This window comes from Cricetulus griseus, chromosome 5, assembly GCF_003668045.3.
Source record: "Cricetulus griseus strain 17A/GY chromosome 5, alternate assembly CriGri-PICRH-1.0, whole genome shotgun sequence".
In the NCBI taxonomy this organism is placed as follows: Eukaryota; Metazoa; Chordata; class Mammalia; order Rodentia; family Cricetidae; genus Cricetulus; species Cricetulus griseus.
The window spans coordinates 78,119,983-78,147,153 of record NC_048598.1 but is presented as its reverse complement, the minus strand read 5'-3'; the positions used below and the strand labels follow the sequence as shown (position 1 = coordinate 78,147,153).

Below are 27,171 nucleotides of genomic sequence, written 5' to 3'. Positions count from 1 at the left end.
TAGGATTGAGACTTCATCTTGATGGACTTTTCCTGTCATGAGTATGAAATGCCCTTCTTCATCCCTTTTGATTGATTTTTAGTTTAAAGTCTAATTTGTTAGATAATGGTGTTGCTACAGCAGCTTGTTTCTTGGGTCCATTTGATTGGAAAATCTTTTCCCAACCCTTTACTCTGAGGTAACGCCTGGCTCTGAAGCTGAGGTATGTTTAGTGTATACAGCAGAAGGATAGATTCTGTCTTCATATCCATTTGGTTAACCTGGTATCTACTCCTCCCATATGAGTTTGCTTTGTAGTGAGTATCTTTTTATAGGCAAGTTAAGACCATTGACATTGAGGGATATTAATATCCAATGATTGTCAGTTCTGGTTTGTTTTGGATTTATTGTTGGTCTTATCATTGTGTGTGGATTTCACCCTCTTGTTACTTTTCCTGCTTGGTAAAGTCGGATTATCTTTTACTTATATTTTTGTGAGTTTAGTTATCTTCGTTGGGTTGGAGTTTTCCCTCTAGGAATTTCTGTAGTGCTGGATTTGTGGATATGTATTGTTTAAATCTGGTTTTGTCATAGAATATCTTGTTTTCTCCATCTATAGTGATTGAAAGCTTTGCTAGGTACAGTAGTCTGTGTTGGCATCCATGTTCCTTTAATGTTTGCAGGACATCTATCCAGAACCTTCTGGCTTTCAAAGTTTCAGTTGAGAAGTTGGGTGTGATTCTGATAGGTCTGCCTTTATATGTTACTTGACATTTTTCCTTTGCTGCTCTTAACATTTTCTCTTTATTCTATAAGTTTGGTATTTAGATTATTATGTGGCAAGGGGAGGTCCAGTCTATTTGGTGTTCTGTAAGCTTCTTGTGCTTTCATAGGCATATCCTTCTGTAGGTTGGGGAAGTTTTCTTCTATGATTCTGTTAAATATGTTTTCTGTACCTTTGAGCTGTATTTCTTCACCTTCTTCTATACCTCTCTTGGGAATATATCCAAAGAATGAACATTCATACATTAAGGACAGATGTTCACCTATGTTCAAAGCAGCATTATTTTAATAGACAGAATATGGAAGCTACCTAGATGTCCCTCAACTGAAGAACGGATAGAGAAAATGTGGTACAATTGGGTACTACTCAGCAGAAAAAAGCAACGGAATCTTGAAATTCACAGGCAAATGGATGGAACTAGAAGAAACCATCCTGAGTGAGGTAACCCAGTCACAAAAAGACAAACATGGTATGTACTCACTCATATATGAATTTTAGACATAGAACAAACGTTTACTAGTCTACAATCCTCTTTACCAAAGGAACTAGGAAACAAGAAGGACTCTAAGAGAAAAAAATGCATGGTCCCCGGAGAATGGGAAGGGCCAGGATATCCTAAGCTAATTGGGAATATGAGGGTAGTGGAGAGGGAGCTGGCAGATTATGAGGAGGAGAAGAGGAGGGGAGAGGAGGAAATGGAGAAGCAGAAAGGCTGAGTTGGGGGAAGAATAGAGGAGAGCAGGATGAGAGATATCATAACAGAGGGAGCCATTATAGCTTCGAGGAGAGATCTGGCACTTGGGAGTTTTCCAGAGATCTACAAGGATGACACGAACTGAAAATCTAGGCAATGGTGAACAGGCTACCCTAAATGCCCTTCCCCTATAATGAGACTGATGACTACTTTACATGCCATCCCAGAGCCCTCATCCAGTGGCTGATGGAAGCAGAGGCAGACACCCACGGATATACACTGAACTGAACTCGGGAACCCAGTTGCAGAGAGGGAGAAATTAAGATCAAGGGGGTTTGGACCAGGCTTGTGAATCCCACAGAAACAGCTGACCTGAACAAGGGGGAGCACAAGGACCCAAGACTACTGTCTGGGAGGCCATCATGGGACAGACTGATCCAGACCCCTGAAAGGGGATGTCAACGAGGAGGTCTTGGCACACTATGGGGGCCCTGGTATTGGATCAGTAATTTTTCCTGATGTAAAAAGGGACTTTGCGAGCCCATCCCATGTGAAGGGATGCTTTCTGGGCCTGTATATGGGGGAGAGCCTAGGCCCTGCCCAGAATGATGTTGTGGAATTTGGGGAAGCCCGATGAAGGTCCCTACCCTCCATGAGGAATGGTGGGGAAGAGTTGAAAGGGTGGGTGGGGAGCTGGGGGGGAGGGGGAAGAGGGAGAAGGGATTGATATGTGAAATTATAATTTTGTAAAAATTAAATAAAACAACAAAACAAAACATAAAATAGTCAGTATCTGAACACCTGTAGAGAGGACATTATGATAATTTGATAGATATATTTAACATATAATTACCAAATCATGGTTGTTAGCTCCACCATCTCTTCAAACATAATCACAGGTGACAGAGTACATTTTACTTGCATTTGAGATATTCTACTTCCTCCATAAGACACCAAATTCTGTGAAGTTGACATCATGCATGCTCTGTTTATTACCATTCCTAGCACAAACCACATTGAGTTCTACCTAGTGAGTGTTCAAAAGTACTTATTTTTAATAAAAAGAAAACAGTTACCCAAATTACCACATTCTAGAATTATAGCAAAGACATACATAATATTTGGAAAAAATATTGTATTTGCAAGAAAAATATGCAATGTAGCTTATATTGATCTATATTTACTGATAATTATCCTAGTAAATTTTATAGCATTTTCTATACTGACAGCGAGGATTGGCTAGCAATCTCTTGTCTATCTACAGGATGAGATTATCGATGTATGAATCAGACTCTTTTCATTAACTGCTTAACTTCCATCAATCTATCCATCCATTCATCTCTCCATCTACCTATCCACTCACAGATACTAACTACAGATATTAGCTTTGAAACTACACCACATTCAGAGAATGTAATATCATAAACATAAGCTAAGAATAAGACAAAAATGCTGAGAGAGGCAGAGAATAGAGAGCTTCACAGACAATATTGTAGTCTACCACTTCCAGGCAGCCTTGGAAGACTTACAGGCTGTTGGGCATTTATACATTTTTCTTTAAGTTCAATATATCATACCATTCTCTTTTCAAGGATTGTCACATTTTTTAAGCAGGGCTGATCATATGAGTTTATTTAATAGACAGAAACTGGAAACAGACCAGGTGTCCATTAAAAGTAGGATGGATAAACAAACTGCCACATATTCACACAAACAGAATACTTACAAGAGAAAAGCGTGGACTGCTGATAAAAGTGACAATGTGACTTAATCATAAAATACTTCTCTAAGTCAAAGAAGCATTAACGCAAGACTGTTCACAACACGGTTATACTTATCTAAAGTTCAGAACAGAGAAAGCCAATGTATGGTTGAAAAAGAAAGAAGAATCAGAACAATAGCTTCTTCTGGAGAAGGGATGGAGGTAAGGGCATCCTTGATGTGGACAAGGAAGGGAACTTTCTGGGGGAGATAAGATAGTATTGTTATCAATGATGATAGCAATGCGTTACATAGGTGCAGACATCTTTCAGAGATCATCAAATATCACAGGAATGTTGAAACATTCTATTTCAGGAAGCTATCTCAGAAGAAAAGGAGCAAGAACTTAAAACATGCTAAGTTCTAGGAATCTGTTATATGTGCTGATATGGTTAGGGGTGAAATTGCTGATGCACATTTGAGATGCACCAAAAATTATACAGGTATGTGGGAGATAGAGGGGTGGATGGATAGATGAATGGGTGAATTTAGAATGAGCATAGAGGTGTTAGCTGTAGAAACTGAATGGTGGGTATTTTCTGTGCAGTTACTTTGTTTTTTAAAAGGAAATATTAGTTGCCCAAACAAATTTATCTCTTTGTTCAGGTCCTGAACTCCTCTAAATATATCAATGTGAGCCAATATTGTATATTCATCTATTGATACTAATAATTCCAGATTAGTTTCTTATCTCTTGGAAGCAGAAGCATCCTGTCCCTATCCCAAGAGAAACCTCCTATCTTTAACCCTTTCGTTGATGGCTGATTCTTTTGTGTCTACATGACAAATTGTACTTAGTGTATGTCTGGGAGGATGTATGAAGTTGAGGCATCAGACTGATGACAGAAGGTTTTTTGGTTGTGAGCCTAACCTTTAATGGCTGAGCCATCACTCCAGCCCAACAGAAGGTTTTTAAACTCAATTATAGGAAGGCCTCTTCCATCCAGTTCCTATCAAGTGAAAGTCCAAGTAGGACCAACATAACAGGTGGTTCTGCAGCTTGCCTGTTGGAGCTGGGACAATGGCCATTTGACTTTTGGACTACAATGAAACATGTATTTTTTTTTATAGGTCTTGACACTGACAACTTCTTACCTAGGGCTTCTAAACCATCTAACTTGCCTATTGTAGATTTTAGGATTCCTCTGCCTCCCCAGTCAACTGTGTCAAGTCTTATTAACAAATATCTCTATAGGCTGTTATTTCTATCCTCTAGAGAACCCTTGCTAAAGAACTCATTAGAATGGCATTCACATATTTTCTCCTTGTCTTTCCCCAACACCTCTGCCACAGTCTTTCCAGAGACAACAGGATTCCCACATTTTATATTATCCATTTTTTAAACCTTGTGACAAACCTTTTATTTTCAATCTATTTCCTTGATTAATGTTTTATAGTTTCCTATATACAGACTGTGGTAGTTTGAATAAGAATGGCATCCATAGGCTAATATATATGGATGCTTAGTCATTAAGGAGTGTCACTGTTTGGGAGGGATTAGGAGGTGTGGCCTTGTTGAGGAAGTATGGCTACTAGGGTGGACTCTGTGGTTACAGAAGCCCACAGTAGACACAGTGGCCTTATCTCTTCTTGCTTCTTTGGATCTGGATGCAAAACTCTCAGCTTCTTCTCCAGCATCCTGACTGCCTGCATGCCACCATGCTCTCTGCCATAATGACAATGGACTAAAACTCTGAATCTGAAACTGTAATCAAGCCCCAATTAAATGTTTTCTGTTATTATAATTACATTGGTCACGGTGTTTCACAACAATGGAATACTAACTAACAGACAGAACAAGTTTAATACTTATTGCTAAATGTTACATTTTGTGGATTGAATTTCCAGATAGTTTGTGGGTAGTGTTTAGGAATGCTACTTTTGGTAAGTTAACTTTCCAAACTATAATGTTACTAAATTTGTTAGGAGTTCTAGCAGATTTTTGATGGAGCCTTTAGAGATAGCTAGGTGACAGATAAATACATATTATATACAGTAGATAGATAACTGATAGATGATACATACATGGGAGAGGGACTTGGCCCTGTCCCAAGCTACTGTGTCAGACTTTGTTGACTCCTTATGAGAGAGAGCCCTTACCTGTGAAGGGGACTGGACTAAGGGTGGGCTGGGGGAGTGTGAAGGAGGGTGGGAGGAGGGATATGAGGGATATCTGTTGTTAGAATATAAAATGAAATTTAAAAATACATTATTAATAAATTATAAAAAGATTTTTAAGCACCATATTCCAAATGGATCTTGGGCTTTAATTTCATTTTTTCAGAGTTCTTATGTAGCATGGTAGCACTCTAGTGTACTGTGGTGATGTTGTGTAGTGTGGCAGTGCTGTTGTGTAACATGGCGGTACTCTTGAGCAGCATGGCAGTCCTGTTGTGTACCCTGGCAGTACTGTTGCATAGCATGGCCATGGTGTTTTGTAGTATGACAGTGCTGACCTTCTAACACAAGTTTGGATATGCTTACTCTTCAGGGTTTTTAGAAGAGGTTCACAAAGTTTGACAATTCTGTAATTATCTGGTGAATTTAGGAGTCCTCAGCTCTCATTGGAAGTGAGACTTTTTATTTACAAATCAATATTACTGATTGCAACTCTATTCAAGTTTCCTGTTCCTTGGATTCAGCATTTATATGTTGTAGGTTTCCAAACACATCCTCACTTATTCTATATTACCCTGTTGCTTGGAATATAACTGTTCATAAAGGCTTCAGTATCACTTGGATGACTACAATGTCAGTTGTTCTGTCTCCTACACCCAGTATTGAGTCTGCTTGTCTTACTGATCCAGTTAACTGTCAGATTTTCTTTTCATTGTCAAAAATGTCCCTAATCTTCAATTCACAGTTGTTTGCTATTGTTCTTTCATCTACTTAATTTCTATATGTTACATTATTCTTGTTTACTTACTTATATAAATGCTTAATATGCTCATCTTTTTCAAATTAATTTAGAAATAATATCTGGTTTGCATTTGTTTTTCCCTTTTTTAAAGTAGGTATTTAGTGCTACAAATTTATTTCTCAAATTTTCATTTCGTAGCCCATAAGCTTTGTTGTATTATATTTTTCATTTGTTTCAGCATATTTTCAACTTTACTTTTAATTTCTTTCTTTACTCCTTGTTTGGGGAACAATGTTCATTATCTTCTATCCAGAACCATTTTGAATTTGAGCTGATAACTAAATTTGTTATTTTTAGGTTCAAAAAAGTTTTTCCTGATCTCTTACTGTGGGTGATGAATCACAGGCTCAGAGTTTAAGAATACTTCTTGGTGCTCTCCCAGAGGACCCAAGTACCTAGCACCTATGTTGGATGGACAATAACCATGTAACTGCAACTCTAAGAAAACCTATAATGTCTTCTAGCCTCCTTAGGCAATTGCACTCAAGTGTACTTATCTCCAGAAAGACCCACAGTTATAGACATCATTAAAAAGAAAAGGAAAAAGAAGAATAACCTGCTATATGTATAGAAGTTTGAGATAACAAATAAACCAAAGTTGCTTGATGAAGCCTCAAGGAATAATTTCATTTATATTTACCTAAATTATACATAGTATGTGTACAATATATACATATATACTTACATATTAAAGGTAGTTAAGCCACCTGAATTGACAATGCTCCCCACAAAACTATAAATTAGCGAAAATTCCAGTACCAGTCATGAGAAACCTTCTTTTGAATAGGTGGTCATGGTAGTCCAAGTGACTCCTAAAATAGTATAAACTATTGATGAAGTCCTTGTCTGTCTCTCAGGTTTGAGGGTGGGTAACTATTACTGAAGACAACACACACACAGGACACAGGAATAAGGTGGTTTGAGACATGTCTGAATGGAAAATCTGTTTCCTAAACTCTAACTTTCACCATTCCAGAAAATAGTGTACAAGTTACCAAGAGAAGGAAAAAAATCAACAGTTTGACAAGACTGCAATAACTATGAACCAAGCCATTGACCAGCAAGGCAATATATACATAAAAGTTCTATAAGTGGAACTCAAATGTTATTGATAACCAAGAGCTTTCTAATTAAACTTAAGAACACCTCAACAGGAGGAGAATCATGCCCAGTAGTGAAAACCTAGCCAGCTTCCCAAGGCTGGTGAGTTCATGGACATTAGAAAAGAATCTATTATCACCACTTTGCTATGTCAGCATAATTCCAAATTACATTGGAAATCTTATCTAATATCCACAGATAAGTGTAACCACCAACCCTCATCACAGAAGCTTTTCTTTACAGTGAATGAAGACCATCACAGAAAACAATTGTGTGCAATACAGAGATCAACAGATCATAGGAATTCCATGCCCAACAGAAACATCTATATTACAGCTCCTGTATTTATGGCCTTTGGAACATCTAGAAAGAGTGGGTAGAATGACTGTAAGAGTCAGAATAACAAGAAGACTTTTAGAAATAACTACATACCCAGGCATCGGGGGTACATGCCTTAATCCAAGCACTCAGGAAGCAGAGGTAGGTGGATCTCTGAGTTTGAAGCCAGCCTGGTTTACAGAGCAAGTACCAGGATAGGCTACAAAGCTACACAGAGAAAGCCTGTCTTGAAACCCCCCCAAAAAGAAATAACTGCATTAAAAAGATTAGAACAATGGCAATATTATTAGTCATGTTAACTTTGAAGGGAGAAAATTCTGAAGCTGCTCATCCCTAGAACTATATACATGATTAATGGATTCTAACAGAAGGAAAATGAGCATCTCCCACAGATTATTTCCTTTATTGGTTGTCCAATGCAAAGAGGTCAGCCCTGAAACCATATACATACAAATAATATACATGTATATATGTATGTATATAGCTATAATTGTCAAAGATTAAGAAGCAATCAACTTGAGAATGGGGAAGATAAAAAAGGAATTGGAGGGAGGGGATCTGGATGGAGGAAACTGAGTGAGGAAAGTGACTAAATTCTATTTTGGTTAAAAGGAGTCACCTCTCCATTTCCCTGTTCTTGATGAAAGCTTGCCTTCACTGTGCCTCCTATATTTCTCACTGCAGTGTCTTTCCATTCCATGAGTGTCAGGGAAAAGAACATGAGGTTCTGCTGTATATAATAGCACAGTAGACAAATCAACTTGAACTTTAAATAATATGACATTCCCTTAGGAATGAGTTAGCAATCTCTGTGAGAATATGAAAATCAAATACAATAAACACACAGAATTGTTTTCTTAAAACACCACAGAAAACTTTTGAGATGTTAGAAAAGCAAAAGGTGACCTGATACTTCCTAGTTGGCAGGGCACCAAAGGATTTGGGAGTGGTGCTGGAGAGGGGCAAAGAATTTGTGTGGGTGTCAGTTGGAGGGAGCAGTAATGGTTGGGTGGACATAGAGAGTTGGCAAGGATGCAAGTGATTAGCCTGGTGATGTCACTGAGACAGAGTTTTATGAAAGATTCTTTGAAGAGTGAACAAGTAGAAGGGAAATTAAGTCCCAGAGAAATAGAGGCATGTTACTGCTTAATAGTCCTAACCAAGTGAACAGCTTCTGATAGTCACTGCATGAAGGTTCCAAAGCTTGGTGAGTACAGACTGGAACTCTTGGCATCCCATTGGCAGAGTGCAGTGATGAAGCACTGACTACCAAAGCCATCCAGAAGTATTAGTCACCTGACCTATTTCTAACTCTTGTTGAGGCTGAGTTTCTCTTCTGCCATGTCTGTAAATGCTGGCCTTATTTGGTTACACCTCCTTGGAATGAACTCATGTCCAAACAGTCTCACTAAGAACAAAAAAACTAGAAGGAAAAATGAGGAGCATAGCTAAGGAAAAAATGGTGGCAAGGAAAGACAGCTCACTGGGAGTGATGCATTATCTTAGTAAGTAGACCCGAGGCTCAAAGGAAGCAGTGGTTCATCTCTGAGGCCATGGAGTCCCCCACTTACCACTTCTAGTTACTGCTCAACATCCCTGCTACTGCCCATAGTCTCTCCATCTGAAGTCCACCAGTTGGACAACCCTGAATATGTGGGTTAACTAGATCCTAAGTTAATATTTTGAAGGGCACTGTAGCAGCAAGAATAATAAAATAACATTTGTCATGGTTCATAGAAAGGTAGAAGAAATTTTTCACATAGAAGATGGAAGAAGACTCAGGTCTAGAGTGGAAGCAACCTTCTGAGATAAAGCAGTTTTACTCACTTTATGAAAGTCAAACACTTTTTCTGCAAAAAGTCCATTGGCAATGCTGAGTTCATAATCCTTATGGGATGAGTTTATGTCAGCGAGAACGCTTTTCAGTTGATGCTGCAGTCCTGGCTTTATCAAACAGAGGAGCACAAATGTAATCTCATACTGAAAAGATGCATAATATCACATATACATGAAAAAATCATGGATATTATTCCATATAAGAATGGGAAAATATTGCTACAAAAGCGGCAGGGAAAGCATCATATACATCAGTGTCTTTACCATTCCTCATCATATTGTCTACAATCTAAATGAAAATTTTAATGAAATAAAGTTATCAATAGGAAGCTATCAAGTAGCTCAAGATCCATATTAATGAATTAATTAGCCAATGATTGAATTTATTAACTTATTAATTAAATAAATTAACTTGTTAGTCTGACTTAACTCTACATGACAGAAGAAAGAGGCTGTTTATCAATATTTTCCTACAACCTGGCAAGCAAAAACAGGTGAAATAATAATTAAATTATAAAAATTATATTTGATATTTAATATAATTATACTTGAAATGTGGGGTTTTGAATTGGATTTCTTTGTTTTAATGGGGTATAAAGCACTAAAACATATTCAAAAGATAGGGTTTTTCTTCAATTTAATTTCTAATTGGTTTTTTCTTTAAGGAACTGTCATCTTTACCTGGTTGTTAGAGGAGCTCCCTTGTCTTGATGGAGTGTTAAAGTAAAGAGCCTGCAAATATGATACAAAATATTGTCAGAATCAGGACATGTCAAGGGATCAGTTAGCAAAAACTTTTGAAAATAAAAGCTTATTTCCAAAAATACTCATCTAGTGTCATTTCAGTTTCACCAGTGTTTGAGAGAAACTCTTCTCATGACTCCAGATGAATGTCAATGGCTGAGACAGAAATAGCTTCTAGTTCTCATATTTGTTACATTTGTTTCCTGCTCCACATACTAATTTATCTCCGGTAAGCCATGATTTAGAGATTTGCATTTAGTTAGTAAATATCTCAGTGATGTTGCTTCCTCTAAATATGCTCATTGGAGTTCAGTGTGCACATGGGCATTGTCATATTTTATCTTAATCATCCCCAGACATCAAGGCTTGTAGTCTTGGTGTTCAGTACTTTCATCTGAGGTGAGAATTTTGAAAGAGGTTGAAACTAGAGCTCTGATCTCCCTCAGTGGCTTAACCTAGTTCTGGATACTGGTTTTGTGAATTCCTGGGAAAGGGATTTATTGCAAGAGAGTGTTTTGTCAGTTTGGTCTCTTGCTGCAGGGAGGTGAGTGACAGTCAAGCAACTATGGGTGGAACCCTCTAAAACTGTGAGCCTAAACATAGCAACCTAAAGGTCCACTTTCTCTAGTATTTTGACATGGCAACGGAAAGTTACAAACACAGGTGCACATAATTAAACTTTTCAATATATTCCACTGAAACACTACCACATTGTTCACTGCAAGAATGCAGAATACGCAAATACTATTTTGTGACCTACAGAACAGCTAGTCCTTACTTTGGAATAACCTGGTAGGTCATTGATGAATTTGGGTCATAAACATTAGGTCACCAATTTTTGGGTTCGTTTAGTATTTCATGTTCTTAAATCTTGCCTACCAGTTACTGGCTTCCTTCCCCCTTTTAAACTAATTTTGGGACTTTGAAATTGATTAATATTTTAAATCAATTATAATCTCTACATGTCTTCAAATTTCATTTTTGCAAAGTAATATGCTTAATTTATCATGTCCCCCAAGTATCATCAATCATTGTACATTGAATCATAATTTTCAGCTCTCCATCTTCTGAGATTCTCAACATATGGATGTTCCCCCAAATCTCAATTATACAAAACTTAAAAATACCTGAATATATGTCTTGACTTACCAAATAAGTTTCTTTCCAGTGCAGAAACCCAGGTTTGGGCTCACATTTTGTTTTATTCTTCATAGCTACCTATTCTCTTACACCATGGATGTCCTACAAAGATTTATATCAGGTATTCATCTGTTTTGATCAAGTTTAATAATGTATTTTGTATCAAATATAATTTTGACTTCATAAGGGACATTTTTGACTGATAGGGAATTGGCGAATTGCTTGTGTGCATGTTGGTTAGGGCTGTTTCATCTACAAAGCTTATATTAAAGCCCATTGTCCCTTCTGCTACAATTCTCCATACAACTTGTCTTCTGTGTAATATGGAATCTTGACTAGGGCACATTTTGGTAGCTTCTGGAAGAAGAAGGGAGTACTTCTACTTTCTCCCTATAATTCAGGATTGTGTATATAGCACTTTATAGATTTTTGCACATCTCCAGTTTGGAAATTTCAACATCAAGTGGATTTATTTGGAATATAAATATGTTGTATTTATAATTGAACAAACTGCAAAGATTAATATCCTAAGCCCAGTTAAAAACATCACCGTGGTTAAATTTTAAACACCACTGCTATATGACAATGTATTTCTATCATCTAATTCTTCAAAAAGAGAAATTTGTTTCAACTCTGAGTAATCATACATGATGTGCTCAGTTGTAAAAGATTTAAAATGTTTACTAAAGCCTGTGGGGCCCGTGAGCCACAGATCCTTGGACAATTCTGATTAAGCAAATAGTCTGGAGGACATTCTTGTCTTAAATCTATAGACTTGATAAACTGTAGTGGGAAGGGTTCAACACTCAAGGGTATATGCCATAGAAGTCAACTAGAAAATGTTTGTTTCCACTGGTGTTAAGTAAAAAGAATCTAGTAAACAACAACACAAATTATAGAAGTGATGAGTGTGCTAATGAGTCTGATTTAATCTTTCTATAATATATGCATAGACCAATACATCACATTGTGCTCCATGAATATATTTACATATATATCTATTGTTTCTCAGTTGAATTTTTATATTAAAGCTGAATTATCATTACCAATATTATACCTAAAAACAATACTAATGTGATAAAATATGAAACTTAGACTTGGTTGTTTTTAGTGAGTTTGTCTTGGCTTTCTTAAATCAGAGACAGCTCATTGGAATAAGAATCATGAATTGCAGACTAGAGTAAATGCAATTAATACATAATAAAAGGATTTTTAAACTATTTTTGTATATTCTAGAAAAACATCATAATAATTAATTACTCAATCTACATAAATATTGAAAATAAAAACTTTAAAATATGCTTAATCAAGTAAGAATCAGGGGAGCATTAATTATCTAGGCATTATTAGATGAAAATTAAAAACAGTCATTGAATATCTCAGAAACATTAAATCTGAAATCAATCATATTTTGAAAGATAGTTTATGAATGTGCTATGATCATATAGCTATGATCTTCAACTGTTTGAATTAAGGATTAGATTTCTTTTCTTTTCCAGTGTGACTCTCACAGCCCTTTCTAACATTTGCTACTCTGCATAAGTCTTCATAGCTTTATGTCTAGACATCCAAAATGCAAAATATTCCCTCTCCTCAGATGTAGGAAAATGTCCTGCTCACATAAAACTGGTTGTGGAACTCACAGAGGCTGCTGAGGACTCATTTCACTTCTGTTCCTCCAAGGAAAAGTTTACTAACTGCTAGGCCATGATGATCAGTCTCCAGACTCAGCTCAGGAGACCTGGACTCTTGATTGTGTTTACCAAAAGAAACAACAACACAAGTCCACTGTTCTCCTGCTGGAAGGACAATTCTGATGCTGGATATGGAAAATTCCATGTGGAAATTTAATGAAAACAGCCAGTGTTAGTCATGTCTGTGAAAGCTTTTAACACCAGACTCTAACCTATTGACTAGGTGGAAGTGGAACAATGCAGAAATAAGTAGAAGGCCTTACAAAGACTCTATCAACCTTAATTTTAATAGGCTACAGACAGTTGGAACCTGCTCTTAACCTGGAATGGTAATGTGAGATCTGTCGTACATGGAGCAAAATCAACAAATCACGTTTCATGTACAGATGAAGTATTTCAACTTTACAAGCTGGGTCCCTGCAGGCACCAAGGTGGCAGCTTCATGTTACATATTACATATTAATTCCGGCGTTGTGAAGATGAACAGCATCAGACCCCCATCTCATTTAGACCTGGCCAAACACCTGAATTTTCAGTGACATAGAAAATACAATAGTTGTCTGTTATAGCTGGCAGAAAAAGTGAATTTAAGGACAAAAGGTACCAGGCTAGTCTAGACCTTTGAAATATGTCTTGCCTGTTCTCAACAAAGACTTCCTGCACTAAGAGAGAAGGGTTTAGCTGTCAGAATGGGAAAGATGCACCAGGGGTGACTTCTGGTGATGTCATGATACTGTGTTGTGAACACTGCACATGGCCTCTTAGATTTATGCAAGTATAAATCATAAAACATCATTTAACTGACTTTTGCTGTTTAAAGTTTTAAATGGTTTTATGATCATTACTTGTAAAATGATGCTTGTCAATAATGTGAAGCCTAGCAAGGAGAAAGAACTCATCAGTAGAATGTTATTTGGAAATATGCAAGTGCAACAAAAATATAAAATTCCATGGTTAAATGTCAGGACTCAAATTGCTACTAATAAACTTATGAAAATTCTGAAAACTGTGCCTGTGAATTTCAGGCTCCTCAGATTAATCTTTGAATTAAGAGGGAGGTGTAGATGTCCTTTCCCTCAGGCCCTGACTAAGTACTCAACCAAACAAAGAAACTGTCATTCTTACCGAGAGTTAGACTGGAAATATACACTACAATGATTGCTTTTAAATGCTTTTGGGAAACCCAAACTGGATCTCAGAAAACATAACTTGTCAAGACAACTACAATCCAAAGTCATGGTTTAAAGGAAATACAAATCTGCCACAACTGATATTAGTGCAACTTGTGAGAGAGGAGCAAGCAACATCAGGCAAAGGGGAGGAGAAATGTTCACCCTTCTGTGTTGGCCTATACAGGAAAGATCAGCAATATCAGAGCTAAGTGAAAAGTGCGAGGCAAAATACATAACTTCATAAATAATTCTACTCTTTTGTCTCTCAGAGAACAGCAGCCACCTTCCGAAAATTTAAAGTGCAGACCTCCTTAAAGAGCAGCAGAGCCCTCCCATGAGCCAAAAATGTCAAGCTCAACACTGTGTGTCAGAAAGCGAAGAGGTTCCAGGTTTGGGGAAAAGGATTGCCTAAGTTACAGTTTTGATTAAAGTTATTTCTTCTGTAACAGACATTAGCAATGCTAGGCTAGAGAGATGGCTCACTGGGTAAATGACTTGCCACACAAACATGTGAACTTGAATGGGAATTCTCTAGAACCTACATAAAACTGGAATGCATAAACTTACTAGTCCCAGCATTTCTCCGGGAAACTGGGGAGTAGACACAGGAGAATCCCCAGAAGCTTGCAGCCAGCTGACCTGGCATTATATGATGGAAATAAGCAGAAGACTCCGTTTCAAGGAAGTGGAGAGTAAGGACTAGTACCTCAAGTTATCTTCTGATGTTCACATGAATGCCATGGCTCACGTGTATCAACATTACATACATGAACACACACAAGCAAAGATTTCAAAAATTAATTTAAACCAAAATGATAAAGTGAACAAAACGAAACTGTGATCATTTGAACATCAAAAGAATAATGACCATTGGTTGCTTGACAGTGAATATCAGAGACACATACAAGGAAGTTATAAGTTGTGAGTCCATTGATTGACCTTGAGCTTTCTTGAAATGTAACACATGATCCACAGTGCCAATAGGAATATGCTGCAAAGAGAAGCTAACTGGAGCAGGGCTGATGCAGAGGTTAATTTCCAAATCAGCACAAAGCACAAAAACTTTGGACCAATGGACTTTAAAGGGCTTTAGGACTGTAGTTCATAGTTTTGTCTCATGATGTTTGTGGGATTGTATGATAGCAGCAGTTATAGAAAGTAATGGATTAAACTGAATAATGAGACTATGGATATCAGTGAGAAGACTCCATCAGGACTTTTCAATTCACCAGCACACAGTTGAGAAACCTTGCAATCACAGACCTGACATTCATCACCACACAGTTGGCATGGTAATCTCACCATAAAATCAAGGTAATAATGTCACTTCAGCGTGTTACTAAGAATACCAAGAAAAAATTATGTTTGTGAGGCTTGTCACAGAGGTTGTAGCTAATGATGTCATCAACAAGTAGTTGGCATTGCTGTCATCTGGTCTGGCTCTCTGTGGACTGGCTGTAAATTCCTGTCTCCTAATGAACTGCCAGTACTTCATACAGCTGCCCACTGGCATCAGAATCATTAATTTATGTAGAGAAATAAAACAATCACTGTGGTTTAAATGACATACACAAGTAACCTTCAACACACCAAACTAAAACAATTGGTACAAATGGGACCAGAGAAGGGTGGCTTCTGGGCCTCTGGAAACAGCTGGATCAGGCATGGCAGCTGCTATTGAGTGGCTGAATTTCTATGCTGATTTCCTAGGAGATGGGAAAGAAACTTTAATCCTCACGCTTCATAGCTGCACAAGGGCATGTTAATAAGCAGTTTCTGAAGGTGGTAAAGAAGGTGGTGGTTACAAATACTGCTCAGGTAGCCTCCTATTATCTGGTGTATATGACTGTCATTTGTGTCCAGGTAACCAGTATTTAAGCTAGATCATAAGACTTGTGTTTGAACACTTGTCTAGCAAGTATAAAGGCAGTGGTAGAGAGGATGCCATTGATGCCTTTCCCCTTTAATGAGTTTGATGTCTACCTTAGTTACCATTCATAGAGCCTTCATCCAGTAGCTGTTCCAAGCAGATACAGGTACCCACATCTAAGCACTGAACCATACTCCAGGAATCCAGTTGTTGAGAGGGAGGAGGGATGAACAAAGGAGCCAAGACGGTGCTGGAGAAACCCGTAGAAACAGTTGACCTGACCTACTAAGAGCATGGAGACCCAAGTCATAAAGCTGGGGAAACAGCATTGGACCAAACCAGGTCCTCTCTGAAAGTGGGTGCCAGCTAGGAGCCAAGGCAGTCTATGGGATCTCTAACAGTGGAGCCAGTGTTTATCCATAGAGCATAAATGGATTTTGGGAGCCCATTCCGTATGGAAGGATACTATTGCAGCCCAGATACAACAAGGAGGGCCTAGGCCCTCCCCAGAATGATATGAGGGACTTTGAAAGTCCCCTGTGGAGGTCCTCACTATCCCTGGGGCAGAGTTGGGGGTTTTGGTGGGGAACATGGGAGGATGGGAGGGCGAAGAAATGTAAATATGAGTAGTAATTAAAGAATTTAAATTTTTTAAAAAAAGGTTTCATACTCAGCACCACAAACAAAACAAAGCAAAACTGGGATGCTCTGCTGATTTCTATTCCACCTAAACCTATGCATCCAGTGGCTCTCATACACTAGTGTATGCTTAGAGAGCTCCCTAAAATCCATTCAGCCAACCCATGCCCACACCTATGACTTCTGATTAAGCCTAAGGATTTACATCTCCACTGAGCTGTCCAAGTGCTACTGTCAAAGGAAAGGACTTTCAGAAGCAGTGTGTTAAGTTAAAGCACCTGAGATTTATTTCTGTTTCTTCCCAATAAAAATCAAGGCCTGGAGGTGAAGACCAGTGTTTAGCATGAAATATCCTCTTGAAGAAAACAGTTTATTCCTATGAATGACTGGAAAATCCAACACTGACCTTGTCAATCTGACGTGCACAGTCACCTCGAGCACCCAGACGGATTAGGGTCAGGGCAGTGAAGATGCTCAGCGAAGAGAAGAATACGTTTCCATTTCCTTGGTTGCTATCCATCTCTCTGAATAAATCAAAGCCAAATTCTGCATTTGCTGCAGCAAGGGAGGCCATTGTGAAACCAAGTGTTGCCTAGAGGTCAATGGAGAATTAAATTATCTCAGAGAACATTTGTTTGTATGTTTATTATGAATTCAAAGCTTCATTTTTTCACTCTTGTGTGTGCTCATCAAATAACTTGGGACAAAAAGAGATGATTCATTTTGTCCTGCATTCTTGGTTCTAATACTCTAGAACTTGCTTGACAACAATACAGGGTACATTCATTTTTCCTCACCCTAGCACATCAAGATAACCAAGCTTTCCTATTCCCATTGTGAGCATAAACATAATTTTCCTTGATGGAGTTACTCTACCCTCAATGGTCCTTACACACCTGTTTTCAAGATGCACATTCATGCACTTACTAATTCTCATATAGCCTCAGATTTCTAAGGGGAGGTAGATCAAACCTATGACTGACTGCGATGAATACACCATCACCAAACCAAAAGTATGTTCAACAAAGCCTTTGCTTCCTAAACCAACCTTACTTTTACCACCTCATCCCCTTACACTGCCTCCTTTATGGGCTCTATATATATTCATAGAATCATTGATCATCATGATTTTTTTGGACCACCTTAATTTTAAAAACAGTTCATCTTTGGTCTTGTAAACATATTTGCCTTTTGAACACCAATGTCTGATTTTTTAATATAAAATGTAGTTTTTATTATAGGTATCATGACCATTCCTAAGACTTTCCAACACAGAGGTCTAGATTTGTTAGAAAAATCAGTTAAGCTACCATAGCAAATACAGAATCAAGGATGAAAACTATCTTAGTATTCCCATAGCATTGCTCATGAGATACAGAGCAATGATGCCACTCTGAAATTCCCCAGTGACCAACTCAGTGTTTCTTTGAAGACTTCCTCCACAGCTTAGCAATTCCAATGTCACAGGGAACCTTGTTCAGACTAAATGAATTTGAATGGATGGTCCAAACTGTTCTCCTTGTGTACTATTTCATTTGATACCATGGCAGCTACTCAGGTCCAACACTGTACCAACCCTATTGCTAATAGTTACATGGATTAGAGCAAGTTTTTCCACTCTTCTAAACTAACTTTTAGCTTATTTCACGAGATGATCTTGTATTGGAACTAAAGTAGTGATGTGCAGCAGAAAATCGTGCATGCTTCTTTCTACCTGTCACTCTATAAAAGGGAAAAATCTTTCTATCAGTCATCAGGTGGGAGAAAAAGAAGTATGGAGATAAAGATGATCTCCTGGAAGAAGATTAAGTAGCACAAAAAATATGCTAAAATTGTCATTTTTACAAGCCACATGCCTGGAACATAGAAAATTAATCACACTGCATAAATGCTTTATTCCAAGAAAGAATATCTAGGTTTGTTTTTTTTATATTCAAATTATCTAGGAGGCTGCATGTAGTGGCTTGGGCCTTTATTTCCAGGACTCGAGAAGTGAAGACAGGCAGATCTCTATGAATTCAAAGCCAGCCTGGTCTATACAGTGAACTCCCAAAAGCCATGACTACACAGTGAGTCCCTGTCATAAGAAACAGACAAACTACCAAACAAAACAGAAAAAAAAAACCAAAGTGTAGTTTAGAGAAGGAGAGGGGAAATGTAATTTAGGGCTGAGAGTGTAGTTAGTTCAGTGGTCTAGAATACACAAGGCTCTTGGTTTTCTAACAAAATCAAAATCAAAATCAGGTAGATATTACCCAGAAAATTACTAAATTTATTTCATATTTTATCCAACTAATACAAAACAAAGGGCACTGGTGATTGTCAATGGCACTACAAAAAAAAAGATTCTAGCAAAAGTTTAAAAAGAAAAGTACAAATCAGGGCTCTGAATGGTTTAATAGTGACAGAGAGCCTTTGCATACTGAGTGACACTGACAGTATCTATGGTCCCAAAACTTTCTAGGGACTCAATTGTATCTTGGACTTGAAAAATAGTATTACAACTATAGTTTGAAAAATTATGAACCAAATGAATAAAAACATGAAGCATAAAAATGAAACATGCACTAGTATTTCTCGCTAAACTTGGAAGCATAAGAATTTCATTATTTCCACAAGGACACTGTGTATAGAAACTCTTTCTTCGGTTATATCCTTGTTGGCAGCTGAGACTCAGTGAAAATGAAAGGAATCACTCTTAGAAATCACTGTGACAGAAAAAGCATAGTAATCCTTCTGAAATACTACATGGAAATTGTGTCCATATGTCTGTTTTAACACACTGACACGGAGCCTGCTAGTACCATTAAACTGAAACTAAAAGGATTTTTAGGCCCATAGAAGCTATCCACTAAAACTATGTCAAAAGTTATATTTCCTTACAAATTATATCTTAATTATTTATATTTTAAGTTAAAAAGAATAATTTCTGCATTTTCAACATTATTCTTCTCTACATTCCAAACAATAAAAGCTTTTATTTTCTAAACTTTTAGTCAATATGGTAATGTTTCACAAAATTGTCCTTATATCGAAAAGAAAAGAAAATTAACACAGGAATTTGTTCATTGAAAAAACATAGTGTTATTACTTTTGACAGATAAGATAGATTTCATGGCATGGAAATCATACTGATAAAAACTTGTTACAGAAAAAGATGAGCCAAGACATTCCTAGACAATAATAAATCCTGAAACCCTAACTTTTAACATGATAGATAGCACTAAATACATTCAATTACTCTTATGCAAACAGGCTCACACATGTTGAAGATAAATTCAAAACATTCCACTTTTCATAACTGACTTTATTAACTTTCTCTATGTAAGGTACACAATATGTTTGTGAAATGAAAGTAAGATGTCCTCCTCATTATAGATGAAGACTGCATTCCATTGGCAAACAGACAACTCTACCTAAGATTGACTCGCTGACTTTATGCCCCAAAGTTCCAAATGCTGAGAGATGAGTCAAAATTAACATCCAAAAGAGTTTTCCTTTCTCCTATAATAACTTTGCAGCAACTTAAAAATTAATATGTAAAAGTCTATCAAAATTACCTGTTTTAAAAAAAACACCATTGAGTAGCAAATGTTTGGGACTTACTTATATAACTATGGCAATTGTAAGGAAAATAATTTAGGCTCATTCTTTTTTTGTCAATTATTTTTTTATTATTTTTTTTATTTTATCAGTTCAAATTAGGAACAAGCTTGCTTCAGATGTCAATCCCTTCTCCCTCTCCCTCCCCTCCCCTCCAACATTCCACCTGCCCTTAGCCATGCTCCTCCACTCCCCAGGCAGGGTAAGGCCCTCAAAAGGGGCTCCCCAAAGTCTACCACATCATCCTAGGCCAGGCAATTTAGGCTCATTCTACAGAAGAAGTCCCTGCAATATCTCCCAGTACAGTATTGTTGAGATAGTATAATGACAAAAGTATAATTCTTTTCGATTATAAAAGAATTTGGCTAGAGAGAGGAATTTTTCATTTAACCCTCAAGTACCACATTCTTTTTTTGCATAGACATGTCAGCATACTATAAAATTATAAACTAATATAAACAATAACTCACAATCTTAAAGTTAATACAAAATAGAAACTTCGTATGAAATGTCATAGATCCAAAATTTCAGACAAAAAAAACAAAACAAAACAAAAAAAACTCAGCTAACTGAAGGCTAGCTACTTGGTTACCTGTGCAATGTTACACTAACAAAGTTATCTGGTTTCAATATATTTATGAAAAAAAACAAAAGCAAAAAAAGGCAAATATATAGATGTCACCAAAACTTTGTTTTAAAAATCTAATTAAACTGTCATGAAAATGGTTTTAAAATGAAACCAAGCAAATGTAGATATAAAACAACTTCCTTAAAAAATGTAATTTGATTCTATTTCATGGTCCTATGTTTGTATATAAATGATAAAATACATGGTTTAACTTCATGGTAAAAGCATATGTGATCTTAGAGTAATTTTCATTATGCAAGAAAAATTAATTGTTCTTATTAATTATTGAAAGGAGGTTTTTATAACTACTGAAATTATATATTAGAACACAATAACTATTAAACAAATTTAAATTTCATTTCTTACTAGTACTCCAAGTATTATATAACAAGATAATTGGTGCTCTCTAGAAGTGTTCTCAAAACTTTCCATTTATTTTAAAAATTTTAAATTTGATAAACTTCTGAATTTATGATTATCTCCCATTATGATTGATTCTATTTGGCAAATTCCAGCATATAGTTATGTAAATAAGGAACACTGGAAAATCTAGATTTATATGTAATTCTCAATTCACCTATAAAAAGACTGAACATAAAATTTTGACTGAGAGCTGATTTTACACTGTGGCAAATGCCATTGTCCATGATGTTAGTCAAAGTCAATTGGGAGAAGCCATGAGCCACAGAGAAGAACATCTTGAAACCCTGATGCATTTAATGTCTCACAGATAGAGAATTGGACAAGACACCCACCCATTCTCTCTCCTATTACAGTGTACACTGGGAGCATTTACCTTACTGTCTTCATAGAGGAAGTTGCAGCTGGTTGGGTGAGTCTGGAATAGTTGCTTGCATTACTCTGAAATATAAAGCCTCTGACAGAGACACTCCCTTTTTCCTATTGTGATGACCACAAGAGTTTAAAAATAATTCCACTGAAGTGAAATTGTGCTCAAGCCTTTTATAAAGCAAAGTTTAGAAAATTTGTAATAAACCATGGCTTCAATTCAAAGTTGTCAGAATAGACATTTCTCATGAAATTGAGTGTATTTGATATTGTTATAACATAGTATTTTTCAAACATGTATATATTTATGGCATTTTACATATGAAATTCAGTGGCAGATCTGTGATATTGCTGCCTTCTCTATCCCTCTCCCCTTCTTATTTTAGCAAACAAGAAATGCAGTCTAGTGCCTTCCCAATGACTCATTTTTAAGCAAGTTGGGGACTAGAGAATACTGTATTGAGGAAGACAGTGAGCTGACTCCATCTGAAGAATCAAGCTTATATTTTAGTTAGTGATTCTGAGTTGATCTTATACATTATTCTTGCAATTCCAGCATTGTCTTCATTTTAATTTCATGGCTTAATGTTAACATTGAATAATATTGATCATTCAAGATTCTCTAAAAATAATGTCCTCTCAGATCAGGACATTGAACATATGTTGAGAGACAGCTATCTTCATCAGAATAGAAATTACCCAGTGAGGGAAAGTGAAATCAAACACAGAAAAAGATAATGTGGTCACCACTACAATCATAAAAGAAAGACTGTGCTGTGAATCATATATCATTAGCCAACCCATCAGAGAATCATTGGATGAATTTCTCTTAATTGTGATGAATACTGAATGCAAATAAAAAGCATGATACATTTCTCTAAAGGGAAGATGTGAGATTTTAGAGAGTGCTGTGAAGAGCAGAAGACTCAAAACATATACTGTGCTTTCATGTTAAGGGATGTCTAAAGATAGTCATTAGCAAAGGGAAACATGAGTGACATTAGCAAGCTGGTTAGAAACCTGGGGGACAAGGCATGGTTCAAGACATCTGAGTGTTGTTGCTTGCAGTAAGTGTGAAGAAAGGTAGGAAGTGGGAGCAAGTGTTAACTGCTGTTTCATATGACAAGCTTGGTGGTCTTGCATCTGGGGTCCTCATTACTTAGACCATATATAACCTGAAAACAAAATAAAGAATAAATTACAAGATCTAGCATTGTATTTCAGCTGGGCAACTCCACTAGCTGTAAACTTGAACAAGCAACTTAATTTTTTGTGGCTCAATATTTCAACTATTAAACATAATTTAAATTTCTTTGGTGATATATATTATCTTACTTATAGGATAAGTGCCCAATAATTTCAATTCCCCCTTTCTACCTTTACTCTGTTACAACTTTGTCCTTTTTCATATGCCATATGCTATTACAGTAAAAAAAAGTCTTGGTTATTTCATTCATTGTTATACAATAATTTTTGCATAAGCCTTGGAGTTTTGCAACTAATATCCTTCTTCTGGGTAGATTTGTCCATCTTGGAGAAACAATACAACAGTTTCTACATAAGGATTTTAATCCCAGGAGGACTGGGGAGGTTTAGGCAAATGAGATTGAATGTTCCACAAAACAGCAGAAAGAAGAGGTAGATGAGGTGCACAGAAGATGCTTTTGGAAGAAAGAATAAGACTCACCAATCCAGCTAGTGTTCATTAGTGTCCTGGTTTCAGCATCCTGCACTTCCTCAATCTAAGGTGGACATTTATAAAGACACATCCACTTCCTTTGGATACAAGTCTTCTCATAAGGACTTATCAAGTATATATCCAAACCATGCTTCACACAGAATAGACCCAATTCTCACCTGAAGATTTTCTAGGTCCCCCTCAAAATCTCTGCTTATTAAGGACACAATTCAAACCTGCTCCACACAGAACAGTCCCAATTCTCACCTGAAGATGTTCTAGGTCCCTCACAAGACCTCTGCTTATCAAGGACGTATCCAAACCATGCTCCACACTGAACAGTCCCAATTCTCACATTAATATCTAGTTCCCTCAATTACGCTATGACTTAATGACTAAAATTTCTTCAACATAACACAGAGCTCCTGTGGTAATTATGGAATTGAGGTTTAGAAATTAAATAGTCAACACAAAAATATGCATACAGTATGATAGTCTACCAAAGATCCAAGAAGCATATATGTATGAGAATGTTCCCATGGGTGGACCCACCATTCAGAAAAATAGTTTGCCTTAGTCACCATGAGAGGGAAGGAGGTTTCCTTGAGCACAGACTTCAGATAGAGGTATTAGAAACCCTGGAAATGTTCTTTCTGTGAAGTCATATGAATACATACAGAGCAACTTTGTTTTTCTGAGTTATGTTTCATAGTTTTTAAAATGTCTACAAGAAAATAAGGAAATGCATCAAAGGTAGGTCCACAGCTCAGTGGTTATAGTAAAATAGCATTCTAATTCTGATATAAAGTTTTGTTAGAGGATAGGCTGGAATCCTGAGTTAAGGATAACCAAGTCACGAGGAGTACAAAAAACAAAGCTAAGAGGAATGACAGATAAAGTCTATGACAGAGACTGACAGTGTTCCCTTCTACAGTACAAATATAAGCAGAATGAGTGCTAGTCATATAAGCTACACAATAAGAAGGGGTTCTTCCAAGGAAACGACTTAGACAGAATTTAGAACTCTGTACATGACCTCTGCCAAGTACAACTGGATTGAGATTAAATAGTCAACTCAGCTGGTACCCACAACTGTGGATAAGAAAGGCATATTTGGATATAAAAAACAATAAGATATTAACAACAGTATCTCTATACACAGAAGCAGTGATGATAACTACACTCACTCACAAGCAAAACGTCTCCACCCTGCTCTGTAGTCTCCAACACTAAGTGCCTATGCCATGTGCTTAAGAAAGAAGCAGGAGACTAAGGTGCAAACCTCATTTACCACTATTTAAGGAACCAAAGTAGATATTTCTAATCAAATTTGTTCAAAAGTATGAGAATTAGGTCTTAAGGTTATCCTGAGGTGCTCTCCCATACAGGGGTTTAATGATGATTTGATGTCACTTCTGGGGTGGATCCTCCATGACTCACAGCACAGCACTGTCCCCACAGAAGTTTACAAGCATTTAGCTTTCCACAAGGTTTCAAAATCGTCTCTGACTAAGATGATAATTATGTGGTTCATTCAGTTTGGATGTGAGAGAGATTTCAGAAGGAAATTTTCCTATCTATTCTTTATAGTGAAATGGTTTAAAGAAAACTTGCAAATGAATTAAGACCACAGTGTTAATTAGCTCATCTCATAACATTCTCCTCTATAAGACTATATTGAGATGAAAACAGATATGCTTCCAAGTTTAATACTCAGCTTTATTAGGCATTGATATCTTATGGCCCAATTTTTCCTCACTTGGGCAAATTTGCCTGAAGTAATAATCTAAAACAGAATTTAACACAGAAATTTATCATTCACTAAACTCAAATACACTTCTGTACCCCTAACTTGTCTGGCTTCCTTTTTACCATTTTCTACCTTTCCTTGTTCCCTCTTTTTTCAGGGGGCTTGCAATTTCCCAGAGAAGTATCTGTGGGGTTAGTCATAGTACTGGGACGCTCCAGATTCTTCCCTAGACTAAGAAAGCTTCAGGTATCCTGAAACTGGATGAGTTAGTTTGTTCTTGTCATTGTGCCAGCCTGTCCTCCACCCTACTGACTGGCAATGGAAAGCCACACCGCCCAGATTTACCCGGCCATCCCACAGGCTGGTTTTCAATGAGGGGGAATTGGACCCTGAAAAATGACCAGATGGACCTAAAAAATGTCCAATCAACTGCTCATTCCTTTGCCAGCAGAACATTCCTCACATGCAGATGGCAGCCCATTCCAGGATCTCCCATCACAACACTGAGCTTTGTGTTACAACCACCACAGCCTACCACACGAAGAAAGGACTATAATCCAAATTCTTCTGGCTGAATTGCTTCCAAGGAACAGCTAATGTCACCAGAGTGACTTTGTCCTCTATTGTAAAAGGCTATGAGAATTAAATGGTACCATTGCCATAGAGATGTTTGTTCATTTTATCCATTTCTGCCCCTTCCCAATAAATAGAATTTGCTTGATAAAATTCAATGAGCTATTAGTTGCTTCCATGATATTTTATGACAATTCTAACAGTAGAAAACAATAGAGTAATGAATAATCATTAAAGCTCATTTTTAATTAGCTGTTGCAGTAAGCTTTCTGACTGAGGTTTCTGTTAAGATGGAAAAATTATAGCTTACGAATGGATTGCCTGTTTTCTCCTCTAGTCATGATGATAATTGACTACAGTGATTCAAAATCTCTTTAAGCCTATCTCCATTGTAGAGATAAAGTTTCAAATGATGAAAAGGTAAAATAAAGGCAAGTGACCCAAATGACATACCAACTGGAAAATTCTCCTGGGATTACCAAGTCAACCTTAATTAAAGGTCTTCTTGCAATTGTTTTCTTCTCTACTATACTCAGAAATCTCTCCCACTCCAGTGTCTGCAACAGTTTATTTACAACCAATCAATCCCAAAGTGACATAAGTCCAAGAAGGAAATTTAGTCATGGGAACAGAACTGGAATATCATGTCAATTATTCTCTCTTGCCAGACAATTATAACCCAAATTTCCATTGACCTTGCCAGGATCCAAGTGCATATGAGGGCACACAAATGATAATAGCCTAAACTTTACCATCAGCTATTCCTACCCACTTATCAAAGACTCCCTATGATGGGTGTGATGCCCTCTCCCTCCAAGGAAATTTCCCTTCCAGATGAAACCACCTTAAGGGATCTCCCATGTTTTTCATCACATGCCCAGGTTCTTCATCTGCACTCTCAGTCCTGAAAAGCACCAGTATCTCCACCAAAAATACTATTTTCAGTTACCCCCTGAGATAACTACTGACTGGGGCTCAACACCATCAATACAGATCCCATGAAGAAGTGAGCAAATAAGTGGGTTTTTCCTAATCTTATTTTGCTTGGTTGTCAAGCACCTAGGATGAATGTTTGCTGTACCTGCACCTTCTATCTGATAGTCATTCTCACACTAGCTGTGAAAGATCATTAAATGCCTAATATAAATGTGTCAAATACCTATTAAAAACCAAAAGAATCAAAAATAAAATAGCATGGTCTTTCTGAACCCAAAGTAATCTCTTCTCCGAAATTAGGGACCAGCTTTTTAAACAAAGACTGCATAATGAATGTATTGAAAATTTAAGTCTATATGTAAAATAAATGTTTGGTGTAAAGAGATTCTAATTTTGAAATCTTTGACATTTATATGGTACAGTTAAACCATAGAAAGGACACAGAATCACAAGAAGAAAAGTAAGTTGGCAAGAGATATTGGAAAATTCCTGCATTTGAAGGATGGGATAATGAAGATTAGCTAAGGATTAGTGAATTATG

General features: G+C 37.0%; 1 protein-coding gene across 2 annotated transcripts in view; it reads right to left on the bottom strand.

Annotated features, from left to right (window-relative positions):
- Serpinb7 (serpin family B member 7) overlaps positions 1-17,247 on the bottom strand; it is a 30,445-nt gene extending 13,198 nt beyond the window's left edge. The window contains exons 1-3 of one of the 2 annotated variants that reach the window (XM_027417870.2): positions 17,080-17,247; positions 10,096-10,146; positions 9,406-9,522 (exon numbers count right to left, since the gene is read on the bottom strand). In XM_027417870.2, the coding sequence (XP_027273671.1) occupies positions 9,406-9,522; positions 10,096-10,146; positions 17,080-17,247 (336 nt within the window). The remainder of the gene's footprint in view (positions 1-9,405; positions 9,523-10,095; positions 10,147-17,079) is intronic. The other variant, XM_035445439.1, reaches the window with a different exon arrangement.
- Positions 17,248-27,171: the final 9,924 nt, after the last annotated feature.